This window comes from Oncorhynchus nerka, linkage group LG18, assembly GCF_034236695.1.
Source record: "Oncorhynchus nerka isolate Pitt River linkage group LG18, Oner_Uvic_2.0, whole genome shotgun sequence".
Taxonomy (NCBI): Eukaryota; Metazoa; Chordata; class Actinopteri; order Salmoniformes; family Salmonidae; genus Oncorhynchus; species Oncorhynchus nerka.
The window spans coordinates 71,541,233-71,553,619 of NC_088413.1; the positions used below are offsets into that span (position 1 = coordinate 71,541,233).

General features: G+C 42.2%; 1 protein-coding gene across 2 annotated transcripts in view; it reads right to left on the bottom strand.

The window, feature by feature from the left end:
- Positions 1-324: 324 nt before the first annotated feature.
- LOC115146408 (gamma-aminobutyric acid receptor subunit rho-1-like) overlaps positions 325-12,387 on the bottom strand; it is a 37,529-nt gene continuing 25,466 nt past the window's right edge. For both annotated transcript variants that reach the window (XM_029688456.2, XM_029688455.2), the window contains exons 4-10: positions 10,636-10,703; positions 9,822-10,045; positions 5,345-5,427; positions 5,070-5,210; positions 4,702-4,854; positions 4,289-4,485; positions 325-3,516 (exon numbers count right to left, since the gene is read on the bottom strand). In XM_029688456.2, coding sequence (XP_029544316.1) covers positions 3,199-3,516; positions 4,289-4,485; positions 4,702-4,854; positions 5,070-5,210; positions 5,345-5,427; positions 9,822-10,045; positions 10,636-10,703 — 1,184 coding nt within the window. In that variant the 3' untranslated portion in view covers positions 325-3,198. The remainder of the gene's footprint in view (positions 3,517-4,288; positions 4,486-4,701; positions 4,855-5,069; positions 5,211-5,344; positions 5,428-9,821; positions 10,046-10,635; positions 10,704-12,387) is intronic.

A 12,387-nucleotide genomic window follows, 5' to 3' on the forward strand; every position in this document is an offset into this window, starting at 1 on the left:
GCACTGACACTACGCTATAAACTTCAAGCGAAGTTTCTAATGAGACACTACACCATTGCAATTAAATGTCTTAACTATGCAGGAGCCTGGTTCAACATGTGTTCTTCCATTTCAGATTCAATGACTTTCTCTTTCTCAGAAAACATGACATTAGCTAAATGTTTTTAACAGATCATTCATAACATATCTTTCCAAAGGTGTGACCGTGTGAGTGAACATACTGATATTACTTGTAAAAAGAAGGGGTGCTTTGGGACACGATCTCTCCTAGTAAGACAATAATATATCCATCCTGTTTGGAGACAATAATATCCAGTAGCCATATGAGAGGTTATCTAATAGGTTATTTATTCAAATGCATCAAAGTGGAAAAATACTCAAACCTAAAACTACTACTACTACAGTGAATCTCAAAGCCTCAGTATATAATAGACAATATGAGCTTCAAAATTATGTCTTTTGATCACCTCACATCTCGTATGTTTCACCGTGACAACAGTATCAAATTAGTGAAAAAGATTGTGATTTGGCATCAAATAACATAAATGTAGTACTGTAGTAGTCCCTAGTAGTGAATCTCATTGCTCATTTATTACTGTAACATGTAGTTGTGCTATTGTCAAGTGCACAATGAAAAAGTGACAAAGTTGCTTAGCAACAAACTAGTAGAAGCAACATTACAAAACATCCAAATAGTGTGTTCATATGATATTACAAAATTGCAAGTACGAAAATAAAATTCTAGATATCACTGGAAATTCCAGATTTAGAGTTAACATAGGCTAGCATTCTCCTGGGCACTAGCTCTAGTCATAGTCATGCCAAGTTAACCAATAGTCATTGTCATGCCAAATTAACTAATAGTCATAGTCATGCCAAGTTAACAAAGTCATAGTCATGCCAAGTTAGCTAATAGTCGTAGTCATAGATGTCGCAATGTCAAACAACTGTCTCAGAGAATATTATCATGTCTAAACAACATTGTATTTCAAAATTTGACATTCCAAAACATTGTGCTATCTCAAATGGTTTTTCAGCCCCCAAGCAACAGTTTAACATTGCTAATTAATCTGATGCATAATGTTTGAGCAATCATAGTGCAACTGAAATATCTCAGAGGATGTTCACAGAAAAATACTGTACCCAATTTATATAGTGTTTCCAAGCCAGGAGGATAAATACCTCAGTCTACCTTTGGTCCGTCTGAGTCATTGATAATATTGTACACAATCCTAAACCCTTACCGTCTAGCTAACCACAGTATCTACAAATTAACTTGACCCGGTGGCTCAGTGGAAATGATGAGAAACCCTTATAACTTTTTTCTTGAATACACATGGAAAGAGTACATATTAGGAAAGTATTCAGACCCCTTCCCGTTTTCCACATTTTGTTATGTTACAGCCTTATTCTAAAATGGATTAAACATTTTCCTCATCAATCTACACACAATACCCCATAATGACAAAGTGAAAACAGGTTTTACATTTTTGTCCTTCAACTTTATAAAAAAGAAAAAACAGAAATACCTTATTTACATAAATATTCAGACCCTTTGCTATGAGACTCGAAATTGAGCTCAGGTGCATCCTGTTTCCATTGATGATTCTCGAGATGTTTCGACAACTTCATTGGACTCCACCTGTGGTAAATTCAATTGATTGGACATGATTTGGAAAGGCACACACCTGTCTATATTAGGTCCCACAGTTGACAAGGCATTTCAGAGCAAAAACCAAGCCATGAGGTTGAAGGAATTGTCTGTAGAGCTCCAAGACAGGATTGTGTCGAGGCACAGATCTAGGGAAGGGTAACAAAAAATGTCTGCAGCATTGAAGGTCCCCAAGAACACAGTGACCTCCATCATTCTGAAATAGAAGAAGTTAGGAACCACCAAGACTTCCTAGAGCTGGCCACCCGGCCAAACAATCGGGGGAGAAGGGCCTTGGTCAGGCAGGTGACCAAGAACCCGATGGTCACCCTGACAGAGCTCCAGAGTTCCTCTGTGGAGATGGGAGAACATTCCAGAAGGACAAACATCTCTGCAGCACTCCACCAATCAGGCCTTTATGGTAGAGTGGCCAGACGGAAGCCACTCGTCAGTAAAAGGCACATGACAGCCCACTTGGAATTTGCCAATAGGCACTAAAGGACTATCAGAACATGAGAAACAAGATTCTCTGGTCTGATGAAACCAAGATTCAACTCTTTGGCCTGAATGCCAGCATCACTTCTGGAAGAAACCTTGCATCATCCCTACTGTGAAGCAATGTGGTGGTAGCATCATGCTGGAGGGGTGTTTTTCAGCAGCAGGTACTGGGAGACTTGTCAGGATCGAGGGAAAAACCTGCTCACGTGTGCTCAGGACCTCAGAATGGCGTGAATGAAGGTTCACCTTGCAACAGGACAATGACCCTAAGCACACAGTCAAGACAACACAGGAGTGGCTCCAGGATAAGTCTTTGACTGTCCTTGAGTGACCCAGACGGAGCCCGAACTTGAACCCGATTGAACATCTCTGGAGAAACCTGAAAATAGCTGTGCCGTGACGCTCCCCATCCAACCTGACAGAGCTTGAGAGGATCTGCAGAGAAGAATGGGAGAAACTCCCCAAATAGAGGCTGTAATCGCTGTCAAAGGTGTCAAAGGTTTTCAATTTGCAACATTTTCTACAAACCAGCTTTTGCTTTATCATTATGGGGTATTGTGTGTAGATTGAGAAAGAAAAAAAACTATGTTTAATTCATTTTAGAATAAGGCTGTAATGTAACTAAATGTGGAAAAAGTCAAGGCGTCTGAATACTTTCCAAATGCACTGTACTGTACATGAATAGGTCCATTTAAGAGGCTGGGTCAAGAAGGCAATGTTCACCTCACAATTAATAATCCATATCTCAGTCTGTTGTCTTGAAAACAGAAACAATTACATGTTTTCTCTCTGCGTGGCCGCTATCCCTGTTAATGGAGTTACAGTGGTGTCCTGTTTCATATTCATGAGGGTATACTGTTGCAAAATGTAGCAAACGTTTTGCCCTGAAAAACGAAAACTTGTGTTTCTTATTGGACAAGTTCAGGTAGTCGATCCCTGTTTCAGTCAATTTTGTGCCGTTTGGTGCCTAATGAAATCGAACATGTTGTGCTCTAACTGCAGCATGTGGATGTGTTAGGGTAGTATGGTCCTTCCCCATTTGCCAGGCGTTAGGAATAGATGGACCAGTAGATGATGTTGAACAGGACGTAGGAACCAGGGAAGACCATCCGTGAGTACTTGTCTATGGCATGGGTGTCTATCCAAATGTTCACATAGCCTGGCCTCTTTACCTGGCCCGTGAGCTGGGGATCCCCAAGAACCACCTGGGCAAACATCCTCTCATGCCTGCCTCCGTTCTCCGGCATCCCATAGTTCCCTGCGGTGCCATAGTTCCCTATGCTGTTGACGTCCATGGTGTTGTAACCAGTGATCTGGGGGTCGCACATGGCGTCGTCAGGGTTTCCAATGCCACATGTACACGGCAACTGCAGATAGCGGGGTGTAAAAAAGAAAAAGGTTGAATTACAATACTTTGAAACGGCAAAACTGGCTTTAAATCTACTGATGTCTAATGTATTTAGTCATTTTCGAGCTTAGGGCTTCTCAACAAGGTTGTTCGTGGCAGGAAAAGTTCAGGGGCTGTGTGAGTTAAAATAGGCCATCAGACTGTTAAACAGCCATCACTAACATTGAGTGGCTGCTGTCAACATACTGACTCAACTCTAGCCACTTTAATAATGGAAAAATTGATGTAATAAATGTATCCCTAGCCACTTTAACACTTTAAACAATGCCACTTTATATAATGTTTACATACCCTACATTACTCATCTCATATGTATATACTGTACTCTATACCATCTACTGCATCTTGCCTATGCTGTTCAGCCATCACTCATTCATATATTTTTATGTACATATTCTTATTCCTTCCTTTACACTTGTGTGTATAAGGTAGCTGTTTTGAAATTGTTAGGTTAGATTACTTGTTAGATATTACTGCATGGTCGGAACTAGAAGCACAAGCATTTCGCTACACTTGCATTAACATCTGATAACCATGTGTATGTGACAAATACAATTTGATTTGATTTCCTCCTGAGGCATCTTATGCAGTTTCATTTCCACATGCCACAACATTTGGCAAATAGAGAAATATACAGCATGCAAAGTTGTTCACCAGAGGTAGTCCTAAAAATAAAAGTACACAGAAAAGCAGAACAACATTTTATGTAAATGAAATGAAATAAACTGTACCCTCTCTCTTAGTTTCCTCTCTTTCCTTTCCTGCATGGTAGAGAGGTAGTTGACCGCGGCATACTCTATGACCGAGAGGAAGACAAACACGAAACTGACCCACAGGTAGATGTCCACCGCTTTGATGTAGGACACTCTGGGCATGGAGGCGTTGACACCAGTGATGATGGTGGACATGGTGAGCACTGTGGTGATACCTGGACAGAGTCAAAAGACAGTTACCCAGACAGATCTCCATTGAAATAGCTTTTTAGTCCAGGTCTTGGCTTGATCTTTTACAGTTGATGTCAATCTTTACAATCACTGTTGGAAAGACACCAAGACTGTACTATATCTCAAATAAAACATGGAAATATCAATTTAGCCTAGAGCCAATAAAACATCCTGGTCCTTCTGGCAAAGGCCTTTCCTACCCAAAGGGACCCTAGCGGGGACGGCCCGGCGGTCAATCCAGAAGGAGACCCAGGACAGCATGACCATGAGGGTGGCTGGGAAGTAGGTCTGGAGCAGGAAGAAGAAGACGTGACGTCGCAGGGTGAAGTGGATGTACAGACGGTTGTACCAGCCTGAGAAGAAAAAAGAAACACAGCTGATATTCTACACAGATCCAGTCCTTTTCACCTGTTTCCATTCCCATAGTGCAGGGGTCTGAAACTCACAACCAGCGGGCCAAATGTGGCCAGCAAGGCAATTTAATGTGGCCCACTGTCATCTTTGTAAATACAACTATGGGCTATAAGTGTCTTTGTAATATCTACTCAATCTGTGACTTCAGGGTTACCTGTACTGCTATAGAAGGCCAGCTCTGTAGTGGTGTGGAACTTCTGGATGAGGAACTGGGATAAAGATATCCTCTCGTCTGTGTTCAGTGACTCGTTGCCTTTCTTCCAGTACAGCATGAGATCATCGTCCGTGTATGCATCTGACGAGAGAATGTTCAAAAACCCCAATGAATACCTCATATAAACATGATTGCTTATCTTTGATCATGTGATAAAAACATAATCAAATGTCAGAGATGTGTAGGTAAATAGTCAAGTTGAGTGGTGCACTCACAGCTCTCTATTTCCAGCGAGCAGGTCTGTGTGTCTAGAGGGAAGCGACTCAGGTCCATGTTGCACATGGCCGTGACCGTGACTCTGTGAGAACAAAAGTGGCATCAGAGCCTGACTTATGCCTGACCAGACTTGAATATGGATACAAAGTGATGATTATAATTGTGAATTGCTTTGATTGTTTTTGTTGCCTTTATGCGGAGCTGTAGCTGAAATGGATCAGTATGACTATCATAAGCTCACTTGAATAGGGTATGAAACAGAAAATGCCAGGTATCAGAAGTTTTTATCTCAATATCAAATCATTTCTGGGCAACAATTAAGTACCTTATTGTAAAGGTTCTTCATAATAATGGTAAAAAAGAAAGAAAATAGCTTTTGAGCAAAAAAAATAAATCTTATTAAGCTATACTTTTGCTAGGTCTGAGCAGAGTGGGAAAGGGCACCAAAGCAGTGCATTAACTACAGTTAGGATTGTGGTGCGGAGATCAATTCACCAGAGTGGAGGAGCCTGATGGGAGTGATATGTAACCTGAAAACGAGCTTTTATTGGGAGAGAAGTTTGGAACTCTGTTATTGGTCTATTAATTTATGCCACTTGATGATTTATCACCAAACAAGCCAAAACTCCACCCATGCAAAACCTGCTGATTAGAATGTCCTATGTAGAAATAACACTGATTACATTTTTCATACTTTGAAAGTGTTACTTTCATCAGCTGGTGTACAAATATGGTACAAAACACAGGAAAACAGAATTTTGAATCTATCGGGCCTTTAAAAAAAAAGTATTTGTAGTTCAAATAATTTAACAAAATATTGTTGTTGGGGATTGAGACTGCTTTTCCAATGTCAACTCCATGTAGGTGATCTAGGTCTAAATGCTAGGAGTCTACAGAATGTTATATCCGATGTCTCTGAAGGTTACAGGAGGTCTCTATTTGGCGGCTGTCTTGTTACTAAGTGTTGATTAAATCTGTTCAATGAAGAACACTGGCAAGGGAACGGAAAATGTTTGTCATACAGTCCTGATTACAACTGTGTTGTCCACCTGTCTCATTAAATGGCGGTCACTAAAAGGTCCTAACTTTGTCAGACAAATGTCATGCACCACCAGATCTATCTTTATATCATCCATTCAATGAACTCATTGTCCAATTTAACAAACAAGGAGGGTTGCACACACAGGATCTGACATTTATAATTACAAAGTAGCATGTTCAATAGCTTTGTTTTGCTGTCCAACATAAGCCTCCTTCATATGCCTCGATAAGTCAACTGGAAAAGGATTTCAGCACTAAATCCAACACCCTTGAGGGTTAGTTATCAAACCAAGGTGGTGTTCAGCTAGCACAGAAATGTTCCGAAACGGTGTGCTATCGGTACCTGTCCAATAAGAAACGCTTGTTGCCGTGTTCCGTTGCAAAACCTTTTGCTATGGTGTTCCCCTTTAAGCAGGATTTACCAAACTCAGTCCTGGGACCCCCCTGGGTCCACATTTAGTTTTTTCCCCCCAGCTTAGCACTACACGGCTGATTCAAATGATCAAAGCTTGAGTTGGTTATTTGAATCAGCGGTGTAGTGGGGGGGGCGATGAAACAACTGAGCCCCATTCATTTTCAATGAAGGGAAGCGAAGTGGGTGGGGGACTGTTGGGCAACACAGCTAACACACATACTTCAGCTTTATAGCCCCTGTAATGTGTCTGGGTTTACCCTTCTGTCTGTGGCAACACTGCAGCTTCATTGTACGCGTTGCATTGCCATTAGTGTTGCGTCAATGTGACATTCTACATGCGACACAGAGACGTTTTCTCACCACCAAATATGGTAGTGAGAGGAAGACCAGTCATGGGCAGTGGGAGAGGATGGAAGTAGGTAAAACTGGCCCGACATTTGGCACATTTTCTCATCGATGAAACATCTGATCTCAATAAATATTTCTGTTTCCAAAACCAGAATATATTATGAATCCAGTGCACATAGTTTTATACAATTGACGCTTTGCCAAAGTTTAAAAAAAAGCCGTTGTTTAAAAGGAGTGCAATGCCAAATTGAATTTGTGCACACGCACACTTCACAGAGGTGTTCCATAACAGAAATATTCACATTTTTATAAACTTTTATTTGTTTAGGGTAGCCCAATTGAGACCATGGTCGCATTCCCAATGGTGCCCTGAGTACAAACATTTTCTCATAACAGGAAAAACAATTTACATTACAATTAAAACTAGATTAATACAAATAACCACAAGGCACAACCTCAACACAACTATTTTAACAAATAAACCACTACAATCAATCGAAACAACTAAACTGCCCTAGTAGCACCAAGGAATCAATTTGAAAGGAATTTTGTAGGTTATTCCAACACTGGAGGGTACTAAAACTAAAAGAGGATTTACCTAAATTGGTCAAGACCAGAGGGACCTCAAGAGTTAAATCCTGCGAGCGGGTTTGGTTGCTCATTCTTTTATACGTTAGCAACGGAGTTAGGTAAGTTGTAAGCTTGTGTAGTAGGGCTTTGTAAACAAAAAGGGAGTAATTCATTGATCTATGGGACTTTAATGGGGGATCAGCCAACCTTTTGATACAGAATGCAGTGGTGAGTATTAAACCTGTCACCAGTGATAAAACATATGGCACTACAGCATCCAAAGGTTTACGAGTAGTGGCTGCTGCAATCTGGTAAACGGTGTCATCATAATCAAGAACTGGCAGGAAAGTTGACTGCAATCTGCTTTCTGCTACTTAGGGAAAAACAAGCCCACTTTAAATCTTAGCTTTTTAACTAGTTCAAAAGTATGTTTTTTTTAAACATGAAGTCTTTGTCAATCCAAATGCCCAGATATTTGTAGGCGGGAACCCGATCAATGGGAGAACCATCCAATGAATATGTCATGCCCTGATCTGTTTCACCTGTCCCTGTGATGGTCTCCACCCCCTCCAGGTATCGCTTATTTTCCCCAGTGTATTTATCCCTGTGTTACCTGTCTCTCTGTGCTAGTTTGTCTTGTATCTTTAGTCAAGTCAACTAGCGTGTTTTTCCCCGTACTCCTTTTCTATTCTCTTTTGCTAGTCTTCTCGGTTTTAACCACTGCCTGACTCTGGACTACTTTCCCGCCTGCCTGATCATCCTGCCTGCCCTGACCTTGAATCTGCCTGCCTTTCGGTACCTATTGGACTCTGATCTGGTCGCAACCTTTTGCCTGTCCACGACCATTCTTGCCTACCCCTTTTTGGATTAATAAACATTGTAAGACTCCAACCATCTGCCTCCTGTGTCTGCACCTGGGTCTCGCCTTGTGCCTTGATAGAATACATATGTAGTCCATCTGAAACATTGAAGGACTACAGAAAAACATATATTTAGTTTTGCCTGAATTAAGTCAAATTTTTAAACAAACCAGGGCTTTCTATAAAAGAAGGAAGACCAGATTGCAGCTCTAACATAGCCTGGTCAGCAGTTGGGTCAATGGCATGTATAACAGTGTTGTCTGCATTCAGATGAATATTACAAGTTTTAACAGATAGACCAATATTATTTATATCAATTTATATCAATGGTAAAGAGTACTGACCCCTGTGGTACAGTTTTTGTGATAACCAGGAAACTAGACTTAACGCTATCAAAGATCACACATTTAGTCCCGTCTGACAGATACTTTTCAAACCACTTGCAAGAAGCCTGATCCAGGCCTATTTCAGTCAACCTCTGAATAAGAATGTGATGGTCATTGGTATTGAAGACCTTGGAAAGGTCTATAAATAAGGCAGCACAATGATTTTATGATCCAAGCAGTTTAACACATCATCTAAAACAAGTGTAGCCGCTGAAACCGTCAAAAACCGGGTTTGTGCACATTAAGAACAGAGTGAGAAGTTAAAAAAGTTCTTAGGGGAAAGTTATTCAGAGATTCTAAAACTTTGGAAAGGCAAGAATTTGGAAATTGGACCGTCGTTATCTAAGTCAGAAGGATCTCCACCTTTATGTAAGGTGAGGACATGCGCCGCTTTCCAGATCTTAGGGATAACGCCAGAAACAGTAGTCAAGTAAAAAATGTGGTCAGTGGTTGTACAATTAGTGGTGCAGAGAGAGTGTATGCTACAACATACCAATAGGATCTCGCTAGCTTGTGCTTGGCTTTTCCTACCTCCTTGCTTGTTCTGCACACAAAGCGTTATTTGCACCCACTGTAAACAACACAGATGAACTTTCTTCGCGAAGTAAATATCAGAGCATGTTTTTATTTCTCATTATTTCAATTCACAAGAAAGAATGAACGTGCGAAAATTGAACCCCTGCAATTCTTAAGCTTGGATGCCCCCTTTGGACGTGATGCAATTTGTGCGCAACACAGGCAGTACAGCAGCTTTCATTGATTTCAAAGGAAGTATTTCCTCAATGGCTGATGGCTCCTGGCAATGCTGGATGACCGATGGCTATAGTGTAGCAGGGCCGTAACACTGTGGAGCTACCTCAGACTGTAAAGCACGTTGCCGTCAGGGTACACCCTCAGCATGACGTTGTCCGTGGTGGTGTCATGGATGAAGGACCTCTTGGAGTGGACGAAGAACATGTCAGGAACCCAGATCTTCTTGGCCAGCCTACTGTCAAAGGTCATGCTCTGGTTTTTGGTACTGGTGAAGGACAGGCGCTCGTCCTTCCAGTAGTGCCTCAGGTACAGGGTCATGGTGAAGTCCTGAAACAACACAGCAGGTTGGTGGGGGTGGTGGGAGTGATTATGGTGGGGGTGGTGGTGTTGGGAGTGGCGGTGGTGGCTGTGTTGGTGGTGTTGGTGGTGGTGGGAGTGGCGGTGGTGGCTGTGTTGGTGTGGGTGGTGGGAGTGGGGTGTTGGGAGTGATTATGCTGGGGGTGGTGGTGTTGGGAGTGGCGGTGGTGGCTGTGTTGGTGTTGGTGGTGGAGGGAGTGGCGGTGATGGTGTTGGTGTTGGTGGGAGTGCTATAGGACAATCACGCCTATTGATGCAACATAGGTACTCTATGTGTTTGGAGGATTCTACATGTGAGGTACAGTATCTGAGTTGAGTATACTTCATCTTTTGTCATTACGTAATATTAATGAAAGGCTTCTCTGGTTGAAAGCAGTTCTAGATGGTGGAATACTTTTTCTAAAGTTTGGGGAAAAGATTTTGCCTGGTCAAGCAGACTGATGGCTGTGCTCGCGTTTCTGTTTCACAAACAGAATGTGAGCTATCGCGCGATCAGTCTCGTTCCACCAGGTTAGGAAAGATTACCCTTCACTGTGTAAAGATACTGAAATCCCACTCACCATATCCACTTCAGAGATTGTGTCCAGACTTTCAACCTGAACATCTACCCCAACTGGAATAGGGGGTCCTGTAATTAAATAAAATTGCATTGATAGAAATTTCAATGAGAGGTTAGATTTTCAGAATTAATTGACTATCCTGGACCTCTGTTCAAAAACCTATTTAAACATGTAATTACAAGTGCAGTACCTTTTATCCTTAATTTCCTTCATTGCTATAATGGATACATTAATTGAATTAAATGCATTTTATTTAATCTTTATTTAACTAGGCAAGTCAGTTAAGAACAAATGATTATTTAGTGATGGCAAAAAAGGCAAAAGGCCTCCTGCGGGGATTTAAATATAGGACAAAGCACACATCACGACAAGACAGACAACACAACACTACATAATGAGAGACGTAAGACAACAACATAGCAAGTCAGCAACACACGACAACACACCATGGTAGCAACACAACATAAAAACAACATTGTAGCAACACATCATGGTATCAGCACAAAACATGATACAAACATTATTGGGCACAGACAACAGCACAAAGGGTAAGAAGGTAGAGACAACAGTACATCATGCAAAGCAGCCACAACTGTCATTAAGAGTGCCCATGATTGAGTGAATGAAGAGATTGAGATAAAACTGTCCAGTTTGAGTGTTTGTTGCAGCTCGTTCCAGTCGCTAGCTGCAGCGAAATGAAAAGACGAGCGACACAGGGATGTGTGTGCTTTGGGGACCTTGAACAGAATGTGACTGGCAGAACGGATGTTGTACTTGGAGGATGAGGGCTGCAGTAGATATCTCAGATAGGTGGGAGTGAGGCCTAAGAGGCTTTATAAATGAGCATCAACCAGTGGATCTTGCGACAGGTATACAGAGATGACCAGTTTACAGAGCAGTGATAAATAGAGTGCAGTGATGCAGTGATGGTGGGGGTGGAATGCTCTACTTCTGGCTACCCGGATAAAGCACTAAATAAACTTCAGTTAGTGCTAAACACGGCTGCTAGAATTTTGACGTACGCTACGGTCACAAGACGCAGGCCTCCTAATTGTCCCTAGAATTTCTAAGCCAACAGCTGGAGGCAGGGCTTTCTCCTATAGAGCTCCATTTTTATGGAATGGTCTGCCTACCCATGTGAGAGAGGCAGACTCGGTCTCAACCTTTAAGTCTTTACTTTACTTTGAAGACTAATCTCTTCAGTGGGTCATATGATTGAGTATAGTCTGGCCCAGGAGTGTGAAGGTGAACGGAAAGGCACTAGAGCAAAGAACCGCCCTTGTTGTCTCTCCCTGGCCGGTTCCCCTCTCTCCACTGGGATTCTCTGCCTCTAAACCTATTACAGGGGCTGAGTCACTGGCTTACTGGTGCTCTTCCATGCCGTCCCTAGGAGGGGTGCGTCACTTGAGTGGGTTGAGTCACTGACGTGATCTTCCTGTCTGGGTTGGCGCACCCTTGGGTTGTGCTGTGGCAGAGATCTTTGTGGGCTATACTCGGTCTTGTCTCAGGATGGTAAATTGGTGGTTGAAGATATCCCTCTAGTGTTGTGGAGGCTGTGCTTTGGCAATGTGGGTGGGGTTATATCCTGCCTGTGTGTCCCTGTCCGGGGGTAACGTCCTGACCTGTTCCCTGGACGTGCTACCTGTCCCAGACCTGCTGTTTTCAACTCTAGAGACAGCGGGAGCAGTAGAGATACTCTGAATGATCGGCTATGAAAAGCTAACTGACATTTACTCCTGAGGTGCTGACCGG